The 19,002-nt window shown below is 46.3% G+C and overlaps 2 protein-coding genes across 2 annotated transcripts in view; one reads left to right on the top strand and one right to left on the bottom strand.

Annotated features, from left to right (window-relative positions):
• The window catches only part of LOC119891504 (scavenger receptor cysteine-rich type 1 protein M160-like), a 1,270,577-nt gene that overhangs the window by 1,079,774 nt on the left and 171,801 nt on the right, over window positions 1–19,002 (top strand). The gene's annotated exons all lie outside the window — the stretch shown is intronic.
• Window positions 792–19,002, bottom strand: part of adam9 (ADAM metallopeptidase domain 9) — a gene marked incomplete in the record, with an annotated part of 55,064 nt that continues 36,853 nt past the window's right edge. The window contains 9 exon segments of the mRNA XM_038703264.1: window positions 792–2,652; window positions 5,184–5,242; window positions 5,668–5,697; window positions 7,020–7,116; window positions 8,523–8,670; window positions 8,931–9,036; window positions 16,760–16,840; window positions 17,014–17,197; window positions 18,651–18,756. Coding sequence (XP_038559192.1) covers window positions 2,583–2,652; window positions 5,184–5,242; window positions 5,668–5,697; window positions 7,020–7,116; window positions 8,523–8,670; window positions 8,931–9,036; window positions 16,760–16,840; window positions 17,014–17,197; window positions 18,651–18,756 — 881 coding nt within the window.

Raw genomic sequence — 19,002 nt, 5'->3', positions numbered from 1 at the left:
TGATCATCATCAGGTTGCGTCATCGCGGCCAGACCGGCTGCCCCCGAGAACGTACTGCACGGTCCGGAGTCGAACCGGAGACCTGGAGTACCATCACAGTTGCATTGTGGGACAGTAATGTGCATGGACAGTACGGCTGTGTCCGAGATCACTCACTAAACAGTCCGCTGTATAGCGAGTCCTCCGTTCTGTAGTGCTGATCGGATGTATAGTGAGAATTACAACGCGTTCTCATCTCAATGTGCCTCAAACTGACGCTTTCAGACAGCGTGACAAACCGTAAGAATTGTTTACGCTAAAAGTACCCTTCAGTGTCCGTATGAAACGCCACCGTTTGCTACATCCCAGCAACACAAAGGAGGGTAGCTGCTCGACATGCATAAAGTCAGTGACTTAGGTTACGTACATAGACTGTATATAAGAAGTGGACGTAGTCATGGTGACGTCACCCGTTGGTTTGTTGACTGCGGTATTGAAGCCTCGAGTTTAGCCAATAGGGCGCCGCCATGTCGAGTTTTTGCAACCAGGAAGTGCCCATGGTAACGACTTGTCAATCATAGATAACCCCGCCCTGAAACATACTCTGCTTTGTGGTCTATTTTAAAATAAATGGGACCATAATTTACTAAATGAACATCATTTTGTATCGAAGAAGACTTTAGAAAACTCATCAGGAAAGTGTTTGGTCATTTGACATTATTTCTAATGGACACTTCTTTTTGCAACCAGAAAAGTCGCCCCCTGCTGGCCGTTTGATGGAATGCAGGTTTCAGGGACTTCCGCGTTCGCATCATATTGCTGACCGGAAGCTTCCCGCTTGGTTAGGTACTAACATTTCTGATGGTTGTGGTTAAGGGTATGGGGCTTTGGGGGGCTGTCAACACCTTTAACACAAACATAGCTAGCTAGCTAGCACTGGCTAGCTAGTACTTCTGGTCTGTACAAGACGCCCCAGTCACTTTTTCTGCAAGCATTGGTACTGGACGCCCTGAGATGAAAACGGTCTGAGAATGTAGTGTACAACCTATGGTTAATAACCAAGCGGTATATACCATCATGCACTGCGCTGATAGAAAACGGTCCACCAGTCGACGTTGATTTGGCATGTTTTAATTGTGCCACAGCTATTAATTACGGCGCAGAGAGAATGACGCGAGTAGTGTTGTATTTATTTAGCTAGCTAGTTGCTAGACAGCTGTCATTGTAGTAAAATCAATGGTCATCAGTTAAAGAAGAGAAGTTGCTTTTGTCTCCAGTCTGAAGGACCCAGTGACAGTAATAATAATATAAAAGTAATATATAGTTAATATTATATAGTACTAGCATGAAGGACGACACTGTAGATGACCTCAATTAGCTCATGATCTTTTAAACTTGCTCTTAGCAAGCAAATGTTTGTTAGCAATCTGGCAGGCTAACTAGCTAGCATGTAGGGTTAAACTGGAACAGTGTGTCTCAGCTCGCGCCTCTCTGACACTCTACTAATGTAGCTAACTAACTTGTCAGATAGCATTTAAGGAGCCAGCTCACTAATTAGTTCAGTAACAAACGTTGGTGGTGAATGAAAACATCTCTTTACAACAGAGGTCGTTTGATTGGGGAGTGACTGTGAAGCTACACAATTAGCTCATTAACATGTGAGCTCTGTTGTGCTGGTAGCTGTTAAACATGAGTTACCAAACTGGCTAGATTAATATATAGTTAATATTTTATAATGCTAGGGCTAGTATTAAATGTGGGACACACAGATGCTTCGAAACAATTACTCAATTACTTGTAAGGCTGCTAAAGTTGTTAGCTAGCAAAAGTTAGCAAAGATCTAAGTAAGGTAATTATTACCACTCGTTTTTGGAGTTCGCAATGTTGATGATGATGAATAAATATTCGATTGGGTAATGACTCAGCAGTGACAAATAACTGTGCAACTGGTGATAAGGCCAAATGGCATTAGCATGTTTATAACTTTTAAAATTAAACATTAGTTAACAAACTGGCTAACTAACTACACAGTGGATACTCAGTAATGCTAGCAACAGTTTGACAATAAGGAAACACTGCAGCTAACTAGCATTTGCTATGATCTTGTATCTTCTGTTAGCTAGCGAATGTTAGTTAGCCAGTCAGTGTGCTAAATAACGCTTAACAACAGAGATACAAACAGTTGATGCTGCTGAGTAAATTTTTGGTTGGGTACTGATAAGTTCATCTGGTTTTTGGCTCGGCTACGTCACAGGTACTCGTTCTGGAGATTTGATTGGCTGGTTTGATCACAGAGCAGACAATGTGTCGCCTGATGGGAGTAGGGTTTTGTCTCCCAGCTGCACTTGTAAGAAAGAAAGAAAGACTATAGCTGCTTCAGGTCAGTCGCAGTGCGTTGCTGTTTGTTCTGGAGAATTCCCAGTCCAGTCTGACTGGGTCCAGTTTCCTGGTGTAGCGATCCAGTTCGTAGTTCGGCCCCGGGCCATTCTGGCTCCAGAATTGTTTTTTAGCTGTTGCCAGTTAATCAGCACTGAGTGGGTGGAGACTGAGTTTGAAGATAAAGAAGAGGAAAAGGAGGAGGGGTGTCAGGGCCTCCTGACTGGTTAAACAGGTGGAGCGGGGGCAGGTCTTTGAGGCACCAGAGGCTGTGATGTAGCGGAAGGTTTCGGTTTCCTGAGAGAGAAAAATTAAAATAAAAAAGACAATTCAACAACGCTGATAAAACAGAATTTCTTAACATTTACATTTCTACACCTGTCCAACCGAACTCCAAACCCAACTTCATGCAGGTGGGAGTAGGATTTTGTCTCTTCTGACGGAGCTAGGCAAACAGTTTCCTCCTGCTTAAAGTTAGCTTCTACAGCCAGGTCCAGTTAGCGTAGAGTTACCTTCTGGGTCCAGTTAGATTCTTATAGGTCTGGTTCGCTTAAAAGTCAGCTTCTACAGCCCGGTCGAGTTAGCGTTGAGTTACCTTCTAGGTCCAGTTAGCGTAGAGTAATTTTCTAGGTTCAGCTAGCATAGAGTTACTTTCTAGTTCCACTTAGCGTAGAGTTACTTTCCAGGTCCAGTTAGGGTAGAGTTACTTTCCAGGTCCAGTTAATGAAAGTTAGCGTAGAGTTACTTTCCAGGTCCAGTTAGCGTAGAGTTACTTTCTAGGTCCGGTTAGCGTAGAGTTACTTTCCAGGTCCAGTTAATGAAAGTTAGCGTAGAGTTACTTTCCAGGTCCAGTTAATGAAAGTTAGCGTAGAGTTACTTTCTAGGTCCAGTTAGCTAAGACTTACATTCTAGGTCCGGTTAGCGTAGAGTTACGTTCTAGGTCCGGTTAGCGTAGAGTTACGTTCCAGGTCCGGTTAGCTAAGACTTACATTCTAGGTCCGGTTAGCGTAGAGTTACTTTCTAGGTCCAGTTAGCGTAGAGTTACTTTCTAGGTCGAGTTAGCTAAGACTTACATTCTAGGTCCGGTTAGCATAGAGTTACATTCTAGGTTCAGTTAGTGTAGAGTTACTTTCTAGGTCCGGTTAGCGTACAGTTACGGTCTAGGTTCAGTTAGCGTAGAGTTACTTTCTAGGTCCGGTTAGCGTAGAGTTACTTTCTAGGTCCGGTTAGCGTAGAGTTACTTTCTAGGTCCGGTTAGCGTAGAGTTACTTTCTAGGTCTGGTTAGCGTAGAGTTACTTTCTAGGTCCGGTTAGCGTACAGTTACGGTGTAGGTTCAGTTAGCGTAGGGTTACTTTCTAGGTCCAGTTAGCGTAGAGTTACTTTCTAGGTCGAGTTAGCGTAGAGTTACTTTCTAGGTCCAGTTAGCGTAGAGTTACTTTCTAGGTCCAGTTAGCTAAGACTTACATTCTAGGTCCGGTTAGCGTAGAGTTACGTTCTAGGTTCAGTTAGTGTAGAGTTACTTTCTAGGTCCGGTTAGCGTACAGTTACGGTCTAGGTTCGGTTAGTGTAGAGTTACTTTCTAGGTCCGGTTAGCGTAGAGTTACTTTCTAGGTCTGGTTAGCTAAGACTTACATTCTAGGTCTGGTTAGCGTAGAGTTACTTGCTAGGTCTGGTTAGCGTAGAGTTACTTGCTAGGTCCGGTTAGCGTAGAGTTACTTTCTAGGTCTGGTTAGCGTAGAGTTACGTTCTAGGTCCGGTTAGCGTAGAGTTACATTCTAGGTCCGGTTAGCGTAGAGTTACTTTCTAGGTCCGGTTAGCGTAGAGTTACTTTCTAGGTCTGGTTAGCGTAGAGTTACTTTCTAGGTCCGGTTAGCGTAGAGTTACTTTCTAGGTCTGGTTAGCGTAGAGTTACGTTCTAGGTCCGGTTAGCTAAGACTTACATTCTAGGTCTGGTTAGCGTAGAGTTACTTGCTAGGTCTGGTTAGCGTAGAGTTACTTGCTAGGTCTGGTTAGCGTAGAGTTACTTTCTAGGTCCAGTTAGCGTAGAGTTACATTCTAGGTCTGGTTAGCGTAGAGTTACATTCTAGGTCTGGTTAGCGTAGAGTTACTTTCTAGGTCTGGTTAGCGTAGAGTTACTTTCTAGGTCCGGTTAGCGTAGAGTTACTTTCTAGGTCCGGTTAGCGTAGAGTTACTTTCTAGGTCCGGTTAGCGTAGAGTTACTTTCTAGGTCCGGTTAGCGTAGAGTTACTTTCTAGGTCCAGTTAGCGTAGAGTTACTTTCTAGGTCCGGTTAGCGTAGAGTTACTTTCTAGGTCCGGTTAGCGTAGAGTTACTTTCTAGGTCTGGTTAGCGTAGAGTTACTTTCTAGGTTCGGTTAGTGTAGAGTTACTTTCTAGGTCCGGTTAGCGTAGAGTTACTTTCTAGGTCTGGTTAGCGTAGAGTTACGTTCTAGGTCCGGTTAGCGTAGAGTTACTTTCTAGGTCTGGTTAGCGTAGAGTTACTTTCTAGGTCCAGTTAGCGTAGAGTTACTTTCTAGGTCCGGTTAGCGTAGAGTTACTTTCTAGGTCTGGTTAGCGTAGAGTTACTTGCTAGGTCTGGTTAGCGTAGAGTTACTTGCTAGGTCTGGTTAGCGTAGAGTTACTTTCTAGGTCCAGTTAGCGTAGAGTTACTTTCTAGCTTTTTCCAGGACTTTACGTCTTTAAACAAGACTGTGAGGTGCAGTTGAAATCTCTGGATAAAGCTAGTAAGAGGACTTTGTGCTGAGACACTTTCTAATGTGTTTCAGTGTTTACAGGAGCTGAAATATCCAGGTGTGTTACTGTTCTTACAGAGGAGGAGGAGGAGGCCTCGTGGCGTGGGGGGGAGCTGTCCTGCTGGTTTCCACCACCTGATCACACACACACACACACACACGCACACGCACACAGGAAATGCAAGATTTTCTGATTAGTTTAAAAGGTGTTGATCCTGATGTATTAATTTGAACCATTATATTTTCTAAAAATCCCTCCCTGTAAAAATATTTTTATTATTATATTGGATTTAATATAATTTACTTCTAAGCTACTTAGTAATATAATATTATTCTGAAATTCGTACTTTAGGTATATTTTGATGCTAATGCTATTTCACTTTAACTTGAGTAAACTTGTAAATGAATGTTTTAAAAACCTTCAGACAAACAGAATGTAAAAATAAACAAAAATATTTACTACAAGTAGCAACAGAGAAGAGAGGTCAGAGCGCTACAGTGGCAGTATTACAGATTGCAGTAGAAGTATTATAGGGTGAGTAGTGAAGGGAGTATTTTACCTCCTGTGGTGGCAGAAGCTGAGCGTGGTGCTTCACATGGAGAGAGAGCAGAGGATGTTAGGACTATGATTTACATTAGTTCTGTCAGTAACACACACACACTCACACCTGTGATCTAATTTACTAATGTGTTAATCATCAATCCACTACATCAGCCAATCAAGCAACCATCAATCAGCTAAACAGTGAATTGGTTTACTGGGCAGCTACTTAAAGCTGGGGCAGGCAATGCTGGAGACACCAGGTAGATTCTGAAAAAACACACAGGCAGGTCAGCCAATATTTTCATTGGGACTACACCTGGGAGGTGGGTAATATACCCAGGAGCCATTAATATACCCGGGAGGCCGGTGATATACCCGGGAGGCCGTTTAATATACCCGGGAGGCCGGTGATATACCCGGGAGGCCGGTGATATACCCAGGAGGTCGGTAACATACCCGTGAGGCCGGTGATATACCCGGGAGGCCGATATACACGTTATCGCTAATTGCAGATAAATACGTATCAGTGTATACAGCCCATAATTAACAGTTGTGTAGATTGTCCACCAGAGGGCATTCACGTGTTATCTTGCTGCGGTCTCATAACTACAGATAACGAATAGTAGAGATAAAGTCTGATTAATTCACTCATCAGTTAACTACTCACACAACTTATGTAACTAATTTAACTGCATGAGTTGACCCGCCTGGTAAACAAGACGGTAGAGAACTGACGGTATGAGACTGTAGAGAAGATAAACTTGTTGTTAGTCTACAGACCAACTGATATAATAACTTTGTTGGGAACCCCGGGAACAGGGTGAAAGCGTAGTCATCAAAGCAACACTGCACCTATTGAGATCTAACAGACCGATGTGAAGCTGAGGCTTACCGGGAGCACAGTGACACCATCACCGCCATCAAGGCCAGCGGCGTCCTGATCAGCAGGGTCACAGGCAGGTTTATCACATTAATGTTAATACGTCACGTAGACAAATCAACTAAAAGCTGAGGAGACTAATGAGCTACCGCTAATTAACGGGGGCGTTGCTGTGGTGATTAATAAAAAAAGGTTACTAACTGATCTGAACGAGTGACGATCTGTCGGGTCTGCGTTCAGACTGTTGGATGAGGTCATAACTTATCAAAACGCGGTTACGCCTCCATCACATTTAAATCTTGGCCACATTACAGGTGAAGTTATAAAACTACATAATAAGAAAGGTTCTGTAGCATTTTGGACTCGTGGGGTTTGATCACATTTAGAGAAGTTATGATGCTAAACAGATGATTTCTAGAGGACAGGAGGAGGTTTAGTCTGAAAAACTCAGTCTATCATCAGTGTCGGTCTGGAGGCGGCAAACTCACTCCGTCTCTGACGATGTTGTTGCCGTTGCTCCGGGGGGGAGGATGCGCTCTGGGAGTCGGTCCTCTGCTGGGATTGGCTGAAGCTGCGCCGTCAGCCCTGAAAACAGGAAGTGACAACAGATCAGTGATGCTCAAGGCTTTCACAACAAGTCTGGCAGGACTACGCTCTTTACAAGCCACAGATAAATGTAGTAGTTTTGACCTTTAGTCACTGACAGGAGAAGGAAGTTGTGATATTACCACAGACGGTATAAACAAAGTTGGCGTCGCCGCCGTGACGTCACCCGTTGGTTTGTGGACTGCTGTTTTGAAGCCTCGAGTTTGGCAGTTTGGACGCCGCCATGTTGATTTCTTTGCAACCAGGAACCGGACGTCACGTGACCATATTTGAACAAGACGGTGGAGCTAGTTAGCTTAGTTAGCAAAGTGCATCTGTGATTCACATTAACTGTGATATTAGCTGGGATGCTAATTTTGGCTAGCGATAAACAGGCTTTAAACTAAACCTACTTACCAGAAGTACTCGCTCTCCTGATGAGCTTTTTCAGCACCGCTGGTTAAATGTTCAAAGAGCAGCGGATACGAGTCGCCTCTATCCTGATTGACAGGTCACCATGGTAGCGACTTGTCAATCAGCTTGTAGCCCCGCCCTAAAGCCTCCCCTGCTTCCTGGTCTCTGTTCCTCTAAATGGGACCATAATTTACTAAATGAACATCATGCTGTGTTGAAGAAGACTTGAAACTAGTAAGTTATTTAGTGCAATGATTTGGTTGATAGAAACGGGGGATGACACCGTCAGGATGCCACCATAATGCTTCAGATATTAGATTATATAAATGTAGATTTATATAGATGTGTGTATATAAATCCAGTGTTGCTTCAGTTTTAAATCTTACACAAAGAAGAGAAACCCGAGTCCTTGAACGCAGCACAGACAGTTTTAGAGCGGTCATCACACCGTCCTTGTTTGTCGACTGACCTGATTATAAATAGAAATAACAGCTGAGAGTTCCCCCCCCCACCCCCCGTCAGCTGCTGCCGACTCTGCTGAAACCTTCAGGATGTTGCGGCACGACGGCAGGAAGTGATGTCAGCAGTCACTTGAGTTTTGTCTGTGTCACAGATGCAGTTTTAAGGCGTGAATATAGTTGTTTAAACCTAAAATCTGTGGTTGATTTATCAAGATGTGCTCTGATGTTTTCGGAGGAGCCGGGTCCTGCTAACCGCCAGCCAGGATAAAGTTACCGTCGACAAGTCCGAATCCAAAAAGTGATCGTGCTGTAGACTTAAATTGGGCGATACAATCCTTTTATGGCAGAGAATCACTTTTTGGCGAGTAGCATATAGCCTCTTTAGCTTCTTTGCGACGACCAGCTCCGCCCACTTTGAGCATTGAGCTTCAAAACAGCTGTTCAGAAACCTACGGGTGTCGCAGACACAACGCCATGTCTTTATACAGTCTACGGTTGCTACAGACGTGTGTGCGTGTGATTCAGACTCACTGGTATCCCTGCGACCTCTTCCTGCGGCTCAGCCCAAACCGCCGCAGCAGCTCGTTCCTGCGCAGGAAAACAAACGCACCCAGTGCGAGCAGAGGAAGAACGAGGAAGAAGAAGACCAGCAGGCCGTCTCTGAGAGACGTGTCCTTATCTGAGGAGGACAGAGAGTCGGGATTACAGCTGATCTACTGGGGTTGACTAGAATCCAATGCTTTTATTGTGAAACATTTGTGCAGGGAGTGCAGCGATCCAAAATACAGCACACTAAAGTCGACGTGTCTGAAACTACAAAATAAAATGTTCTAGATGAAGAGACAGGTGTCGAGGAGTAAGTTGTGTATTAGCGTTATTAAGTTAGCATTGATAAATTAGCATTAATGCTCCAATAGTCAGGTGTAAAGGTGAAGGTACCGTTCCAGGTGGGTCCGCTGTCCACGCTGCCCCCGTAACCTTTGACCTCACAGAAAGGTGCAGCCCAGCCGTCGTCACAGTGACAGTTCTTGTTACTGTTACACACCTGACAGACAGGTAGACAGACAGGTTAGAGAGTGATGGACTGAGACACCTGACAGACCGGTAGACAGACAGACAGGTTACAGAGTGATGGACTGAGACACCTGACAGACAGGTAGACAGACAGACAGGTTACAGAGTGATGGACTGAGACACCTGACAGACAGGTAGACAGACAGACAGGTTACAGAGTGATGGACTGAGACACCTGACAGACAGGTAGACAGACAGGTTACAGAGTGATGGACTGAGACACCTGACAGACAGGTAGACAGACAGACAGGTTACAGAGTGATGGACTGAGACACCTGACAGACAGGTAGACAGACAGGTTACAGAGTGATGGACTGAGACACCTGACAGACAGGTAGACAGACAGACAGGTTACAGAGTGATGGACTGAGACACCTGACAGACAGGTAGACAGACAGACAGGTTACAGAGTGATGGACTGAGACACCTGACAGACAGGTAGACAGACAGACAGGTTACAGAGTGATGGACTGAGACACCTGACAGACAGGTAGACAGACAGACAGGTTACAGAGTGATGGACTGAGACACCTGACAGACCGGTAGACAGACAGACAGGTTACAGAGTGATGGACTGAGACACCTGACAGACAGGTAGACAGACAGACAGGTTACAGAGTGATGGACTGAGACACCTGACAGACCGGTAGACAGACAGACAGGTTACAGAGTGATGGACTGAGACACCTGACAGACAGGTAGACAGACAGACAGGTTACAGAGTGATGGACTGAGACACCTGACAGACCGGTAGACAGACAGACAGGTTACAGAGTGATGGACTGAGACACCTGACAGACAGGTAGACAGACAGACAGGTTACAGAGTGATGGACTGAGACACCTGACAGACAGGTAGACAGACAGACAGGTTACAGAGTGATGGACTGAGACACCTGACAGACCGGTAGACAGACAGACAGGTTACAGAGTGATGGACTGAGACACCTGACAGACAGGTAGACAGACAGGTTACAGAGTGATGGACTGAGACACCTGACAGACAGGTAGACAGACAGACAGGTTACAGAGTGATGGACTGAGACACCTGACAGACAGGTAGACAGACAGACAGGTTACAGAGTGATGGACTGAGACACCTGACAGACAGGTAGACAGACAGACAGGTTACAGAGTGATGGACTGAGACACCTGACAGACAGGTAGACAGACAGACAGGTTACAGAGTGATGGACTGAGACACCTGACAGACAGGTAGACAGACAGGTTACAGAGTGATGGACTGAGACACCTGACAGACAGGTAGACAGACAGACAGGTTACAGAGTGATGGACTGAGACACCTGACAGACAGGTAGACAGACAGACAGGTTACAGAGTGATGGACTGAGACACCTGACAGACAGGTAGACAGACAGACAGGTTACAGAGTGATGGACTGAGACACCTGACAGACAGGTAGACAGACAGGTTACAGAGTGATGGACTGATACACCTGACAGACAGGTAGACAGACAGGTTACAGAGTGATGGACTGAGACACCTGACAGACAGGTAGACAGACAGACAGGTTACAGAGTGATGGACTGAGAAACTTGACAGACAGGTAGACAGAAAGACAGGTTACAGAGTGATGGACTGAGACACCTGACAGACAGGTAGACAGACAGACAGGTTACAGAGTGATGGACTGAGACACCTGACAGACAGGTTGACAGACAGATTACAGAGTGATGGACTGAGACACTTGACAGACAGGTAGACAGACAGACAGGTTACAGAGTGATGGACTGAGACACCTGACAGACAGGTAGACAGACAGGTTACAGAGTGATGGACTGAGACACCTGACAGACAGGTAGACAGACAGACAGGTTACAGAGTGATGGACTGAGACACCTGACAGACAGGTAGACAGACAGGTTACAGAGTGATGGACTGAGACACCTGACAGACAGGTAGACAGACAGGTTACAGAGTGATGGACTGAGACACCTGACAGACAGGTAGACAGACAGACAGGTTACAGAGTGATGGACTGAGACACCTGACAGACAGGTAGACAGACAGGTTACAGAGTGATGGACTGAGACACCTGACAGACAGGTAGACAGACAGACAGGTTACAGAGTGATGGACTGAGACACCTGACAGACAGGTAGACAGACAGGTTACAGAGTGATGGACTGAGACACCTGACAGACAGGTAGACAGACAGGTTACAGAGTGATGGACTGAGACACCTGACAGACAGGTAGACAGGTTACAGAGTGATGGACTGATACACCTGACAGACAGGTAGACAGACAGACAGGTTACAGAGTGATGGACTGAGACACCTGACAGACAGGTAGACAGACAGACAGGTTACAGAGTGATGGACTGAGACACCTGACAGACAGGTAGACAGACAGGTTACAGAGTGATGGACTGAGACACCTGACAGACAGGTAGACAGACAGACAGGTTACAGAGTGATGGACTGAGACACCTGACAGACAGGTAGACAGACAGACAGGTTACAGAGTGATGGACTGAGACACCTGACAGACAGGTAGACAGACAGACAGGTTACAGAGTGATGGACTGAGACACCTGACAGACAGGTAGACAGACAGATTACAGAGTGATGGACTGAGACACCTGACAGACAGGTAGACAGACAGGTTAAAGAGTGATGGACTGAGACACTTGACAGACAGGTAGACAGACAGACAGGTTACAGAGTGATGGACTGAGACACCTGGCAGACAGGTAGACAGACAGACAGGTTACAGAGTGATGGACTGAGACACCTGACAGACAGGTAGACAGACAGACAGGTTACAGAGTGATGGACTGAGACACCTGACAGACAGGTAGACAGACAGACAGGTTACAGAGTGATGGACTGAGACACCTGACAGACAGGTAGACAGACAGACAGGTTACAGAGTGATGGACTGAGACACCTGACAGACAGGTAGACAGACAGGTTACAGAGTGATGGACTGAGACACCTGACAGACAGGTAGACAGACAGACAGGTTACAGAGTGATGGACTGAGACACCTGACAGACAGGTAGACAGACAGGTTACAGAGTGATGGACTGAGACACCTGACAGACAGGTAGACAGACAGACAGGTTACAGAGTGATGGACTGAGACACCTGACAGACAGGTAGACAGACAGACAGGTTACAGAGTGATGGACTGATACACCTGACAGACAGGTAGACAGACAGACAGGTTACAGAGTGATGGACTGAGACACCTGACAGACAGGTAGACAGACAGACAGGTTACAGAGTGATGGACTGAGACAATTGACAGACAGGTAGACAGACAGACAGGTTACAGAGTGATGGACTGAGACACCTGACAGACAGGTAGACAGACAGACAGGTTACAGAGTGATGGACTGAGACACCTGACAGACAGGTAGACAGACAGACAGGTTACAGAGTGATGGACTGAGACACCTGACAGACAGGTAGACAGACAGACAGGTTACAGAGTGATGGACTGAGACACCTGACAGACAGGTAGACAGACAGACAGGTTACAGAGTGATGGACTGAGACACCTGACAGACAGGTAGACAGACAGACAGGTTACAGAGTGATGGACTGAGACACCTGACAGACAGGTAGACAGACAGACAGGTTACAGAGTGATGGACTGAGACACCTGACAGACAGGTAGACAGACAGGTTACAGAGTGATGGACTGAGACACCTGACAGACAGGTAGACAGACAGGTTACAGAGTGATGGACTGAGACACCTGACAGACAGGTAGACAGACAGACAGGTTACAGAGTGATGGACTGAGACACCTGACAGACAGGTAGACAGACAGGTTACAGAGTGATGGACTGAGACACCTGACAGACCGGTAGACAGACAGACAGGTTACAGAGTGATGGACTGAGACACCTGACAGACAGGTAGACAGACAGGTTACAGAGTGATGGACTGAGACACCTGACAGACAGGTAGACAGACAGGTTACAGAGTGATGGACTGAGACACCTGACAGACAGGTAGACAGACAGGTTACAGAGTGATGGACTGAGACACCTGACAGACAGGTAGACAGACAGGTTACAGAGTGATGGACTGAGACACCTGACAGACAGGTAGACAGACAGACAGGTTACAGAGTGATGGACTGAGACACCTGACAGACAGGTAGACAGACAGGTTACAGAGTGATGGACTGAGACACTGACAGACAGGTAGACAGACAGACAGGTTACAGAGTGATGGACTGAGACAATTGACAGACAGGTAGACAGACAGACAGGTTACAGAGTGATGGACTGAGACACCTGACAGACAGGTAGACAGACAGGTTACAGAGTGATGGACTGAGACACCTGACAGACAGGTAGACAGACAGACAGGTTACAGAGTGATGGACTGAGACACCTGACAGACAGGTAGACAGACAGACAGGTTACAGAGTGATGGACTGAGACACCTGACAGACAGGTAGACAGACAGGTTACAGAGTGATGGACTGAGACACCTGACAGACAGGTAGACAGACAGACAGGTTACAGAGTGATGGACTGAGACACCTGACAGACAGGTAGACAGACAGACAGGTTACAGAGTGATGGACTGAGACACCTGACAGACAGGTAGACAGACAGACAGGTTACAGAGTGATGGACTGAGACACCTGACAGACAGGTAGACAGACAGACAGGTTACAGAGTGATGGACTGAGACACCTGACAGACAGGTAGACAGACAGACAGGTTACAGAGTGATGGACTGAGACACCTGACAGACAGGTAGACAGACAGACAGGTTACAGAGTGATGGACTGAGACACTTGACAGACAGGTAGACAGACAGACAGGTTACAGAGTGATGGACTGAGACAATTGACAGACAGGTAGACAGACAGACAGGTTACAGAGTGATGGACTGATACACCTGACAGACAGGTAGACAGACAGACAGGTTACAGAGTGATGGACTGATACACCTGACAGACAGGTAGACAGACAGACAGGTTACAGAGTGATGGACTGAGACACCTGACAGACAGGTAGACAGACAGACAGGTTACAGAGTGATGGACTGAGACACCTGACAGACAGGTAGACAGACAGACAGGTTACAGAGTGATGGACTGAGACACCTGACAGACAGGTAGACAGACAGGTTACAGAGTGATGGACTGAGACACCTGACAGACAGGTAGACAGACAGACAGGTTACAGAGTGATGGACTGAGACACCTGACAGACAGGTAGACAGACAGACAGGTTACAGAGTGATGGACTGAGACACCTGACAGACAGGTAGACAGACAGGTTACAGAGTGATGGACTGAGACACCTGACAGACAGGTAGACAGACAGACAGGTTACAGAGTGATGGACTGAGACACTTGACAGACAGGTAGACAGACAGACAGGTTACAGAGTGATGGACTGAGACACCTGACAGACAGGTAGACAGACAGACAGGTTACAGAGTGATGGACTGAGACACCTGACAGACAGGTAGACAGACAGACAGGTTACAGAGTGATGGACTGAGACACTTGACAGACAGGTAGACAGACAGACAGGTTACAGAGTGATGGACTGAGACAATTGACAGACAGGTAGACAGACAGACAGGTTACAGAGTGATGGACTGAGACACCTGACAGACAGGTAGACAGACAGACAGGTTACAGAGTGATGGACTGAGACACCTGACAGACAGGTAGACAGACAGACAGGTTACAGAGTGATGGACTGAGACACCTGACAGACAGGTAGACAGACAGACAGGTTACAGAGTGATGGACTGAGACACCTGACAGACAGGTAGACAGACAGGTTACAGAGTGATGGACTGAGACACCTGACAGACAGGTAGACAGACAGACAGGTTACAGAGTGATGGACTGAGACACCTGACAGACAGGTAGACAGACAGACAGGTTACAGAGTGATGGACTGAGACACCTGACAGACAGGTAGACAGACAGACAGGTTACAGAGTGATGGACTGAGACACCTGACAGACAGGTAGACAGACAGACAGGTTACAGAGTGATGGACTGAGACACCTGACAGACAGGTAGACAGACAGACAGGTTACAGAGTGATGGACTGAGACACCTGACAGACAGGTAGACAGACAGACAGGTTACAGAGTGATGGACTGAGACACCTGACAGACAGGTAGACAGACAGGTTACAGAGTGATGGACTGAGACACCTGACAGACAGGTAGACAGACAGGTTACAGAGTGATGGACTGAGACACCTGACAGACAGGTAGACAGACAGGTTACAGAGTGATGGACTGAGACACTTGACAGACAGGTAGACAGACAGACAGGTTACAGAGTGATGGACTGAGACACCTGACAGACAGGTAGACAGACAGACAGGTTACAGAGTGATGGACTGAGACACCTGACAGACAGGTAGACAGACAGGTTACAGAGTGATGGACTGAGACACCTGACAGACAGGTAGACAGACAGGTTACAGAGTGATGGACTGAGACACCTGACAGACAGGTAGACAGACAGACAGGTTACAGAGTGATGGACTGAGACACCTGACAGACAGGTAGACAGACAGACAGGTTACAGAGTGATGGACTGAGACACCTGACAGACAGGTAGACAGACAGGTTACAGAGTGATGGACTGAGACACCTGACAGACAGGTAGACAGACAGACAGGTTACAGAGTGATGGACTGAGACACCTGACAGACAGGTAGACAGACAGGTTACAGAGTGATGGACTGAGACACCTGACAGACAGGTAGACAGACAGACAGGTTACAGAGTGATGGACTGAGACACCTGACAGACAGGTAGACAGACAGACAGGTTACAGAGTGATGGACTGAGACACCTGACAGACAGGTAGACAGACAGACAGGTTACAGAGTGATGGACTGAGACACTTGACAGACAGGTAGACAGACAGACAGGTTACAGAGTGATGGACTGAGACACCTGACAGACAGGTAGACAGACAGACAGGTTACAGAGTGATGGACTGAGACACCTGACAGACAGGTAGACAGACAGACAGGTTACAGAGTGATGGACTGATACACCTGACAGACAGGTAGACAGACAGACAGGTTACAGAGTGATGGACTGAGACACCTGACAGACAGGTAGACAGACAGACAGGTTACAGAGTGATGGACTGAGACACCTGACAGACAGGTAGACAGACAGACAGGTTACAGAGTGATGGACTGAGACACCTGACAGACAGGTAGACAGACAGACAGGTTACAGAGTGATGGACTGAGACACCTGACAGACAGGTAGACAGACAGACAGGTTACAGAGTGATGGACTGAGACACCTGACAGACAGGTAGACAGACAGACAGGTTACAGAGTGATGGACTGAGACACCTGACAGACAGGTAGACAGACAGACAGGTTACAGAGTGATGGACTGAGACACCTGACAGACAGGTAGACAGACAGACAGGTTACAGAGTGATGGACTGAGACACCTGACAGACAGGTAGACAGACAGACAGGTTACAGAGTGATGGACTGAGACACCTGACAGACAGGTAGACAGACAGACAGGTTACAGAGTGATGGACTGAGACACCTGACAGACAGGTAGACAGACAGACAGGTTACAGAGTGATGGACTGAGACACCTGACAGACAGGTAGACAGACAGACAGGTTACAGAGTGATGGACTGAGACACCTGACAGACAGGTAGACAGACAGACAGGTGTCTCACCCCGTGTCCGTGACATTTCTTCTCCACGTCACAGTCGTAGTTCAGGATGTCAGCGCTGCGACACTCATAGTTCAAACAGACCTGAACACCACAGAAGAAGAAACAAGCATCAACGTCTCCTCTCCTCCTCTCCTTGCCTCCTTTCCTCTCCTCCTCTCCTCGTCTCCTCTTCTCCTCTTCTATATATATATATTTCTGTTTATTGAATAACGCTCTACGTCGTATCTGGATTATTAGTATTATTATTTTATGACCTTGTTGTCTCCACACTTGGTCCCTTCGTTCACCATCCCTGGATCGGGGACGTCTGATCCCAACATGAAGTCGACTCCGTAACATTTGCCTCCGGTGATCGGCGTGCTGATGATCGACGGCTCGATGCCGAACACCGTCACCGCCTGGACGTTAGAGCACTGCAGCTTCCCGCACATGGCGTTTCTATGGAGACGGAGAGGAGCGTCACTCAGCGGGTATCATGTGATCAAGAAATTGATCTTCCAAAGGAATTACTTAAACCTGCATAAACCGGCCAGCAGGGGGCGACTCTATAGAAGTCTGTGAGAAAATGTTTCTACTTGTCAGCTGATTTATTCCCTCAGTAAACACTTTCCTGATGAGTTTATGGTCTCAGCATGATATTCGTTTAGTAAATTATGAGCCGCCAAGTCGCTACCATGGCGACCTGTGAATCAGGATAGAGGCGACTCGTATTCGCTGCTCTGTGAACATTTAACCAGCGCCGCTGAAAAAGCTCATCAGGAGTCGGCCGCTCATGTTTCAGTAAGACTGTTTTCTTTGAAGCCTGTTTGTCGCTAGCTAAAATTAGCATCCCAGCTAATATCACAGTTAGCGTGAATTACAGACGCACCTAGCTAACTAAGCTAGCTAGCTCCGCTTTCTCGGCCAAATATGGTCACTGCTGGTTCCAAAAAAGCAAGATGGCGACGGCCAAAATGCCAAATTGGAGGCTTTAAAATGGCGGCCCACAAACCAACGGGTGACTTTACAACCCGTCCAGTTTCCTCTCGGGGTCACAATTTTCCCGACTTCCTGTATTTCTCCTGATTTATGACAAACGTTCACAAGTTTGTCCTTCCATTGCTACAACCTGTTTCTGCCACTGTACGGTGCGTATAACCCGCTCTCTCTGCCGTTTCCACCCGGACAACGATGCAGCTGCACCTGACGCAGGAGAGATCACAAGATCGAATATCGTGGGAGTGAAACTTCTGTATATTCTAGATTCATTACACATAAAGTAAAATATTTCAAGCCTTTTTTTCAATTTAATCCGGATGGGTTCGGCTTACAGCTCGTGGAAATCTAAACTCCAGTACTATTAAAATATCAGAATAAAGTATTTATGAAACACACTCTGATCAGCTGATTACCTCAAAACACCTGGAAAGTGTTTTGACTTTATTTTATCTCTTTTATTTTATTGTATTTTTCTAATTTTATATAAATTTTTCATGCTCTTATCTTGTTTTTTTGTATTATTCTTTACACATGTTAAAGCACTTTGTAACTTGTTTTTGAAAAGTGCTCTACAAATAAGGATTATTATTATTATTATTAAAGATTTTCCTTTAATCTCTCAGTCTGCGTCTGTGGAGCTCAAATGAAGTTTTCAACGATGTTCTAATCTTTTGAGATGCGCCCGTCTGCTGGGACGCTGACTGAAAGCTCATCTCAGACCGTCTCCAAAAACATCCAAGCAAATGTCTCAACACGGATTGTTTAGATAAACTGTCCTCATATTTAAAATCTACACTTTTAGGTGGTGGTCGGTGTGAAATGCATTCTGGGAAATTCTGATAAAATGAGTCAGAACTCCTCAGGGGCAAACAGACTGATGATGATGATGATGATGAAGGTGTGTGTGCGTTACCTGCTCTCACACTTCTTGTAGCCAAAGTTGTGGTAACCACAGTTGCCGAAGCGATCTCCTTTACTGTTGACGTCTTTGAAACAGATTTCAGGAGCCGCCTTCGCCTCTGAGGAAGAGACGATGTGTTTGTTAACAGGCGGGGATGCTGAAAGAACACTTCAGACCTGAAAAGAAGAACCATCTCTAAACTGTTTGGTGCCAACGTGGTGGTTTTAAGCCCTTAAAGATACTAATTTACATAAATTTTTTATCACCAACATGGAGCTGATAAAACCTGAAACTAGGGAGGCACCGAAATTAAAATTCTTGAAGACGAAACCGAATTTAATGAAAAACTTTGCAGAACACCGAA

This window comes from Micropterus salmoides, unplaced genomic scaffold (assembly GCF_014851395.1).
Source record: "Micropterus salmoides isolate LMB-PRFRI ecotype aquatic unplaced genomic scaffold, ASM1485139v1 Ms_hic_scaffold_7, whole genome shotgun sequence".
Classification (NCBI taxonomy): Eukaryota; Metazoa; Chordata; class Actinopteri; order Centrarchiformes; family Centrarchidae; genus Micropterus; species Micropterus salmoides.
The sequence above is the reverse complement of the archived record's forward strand: the minus strand, read 5'-3'. Positions and strand labels throughout refer to the sequence as shown.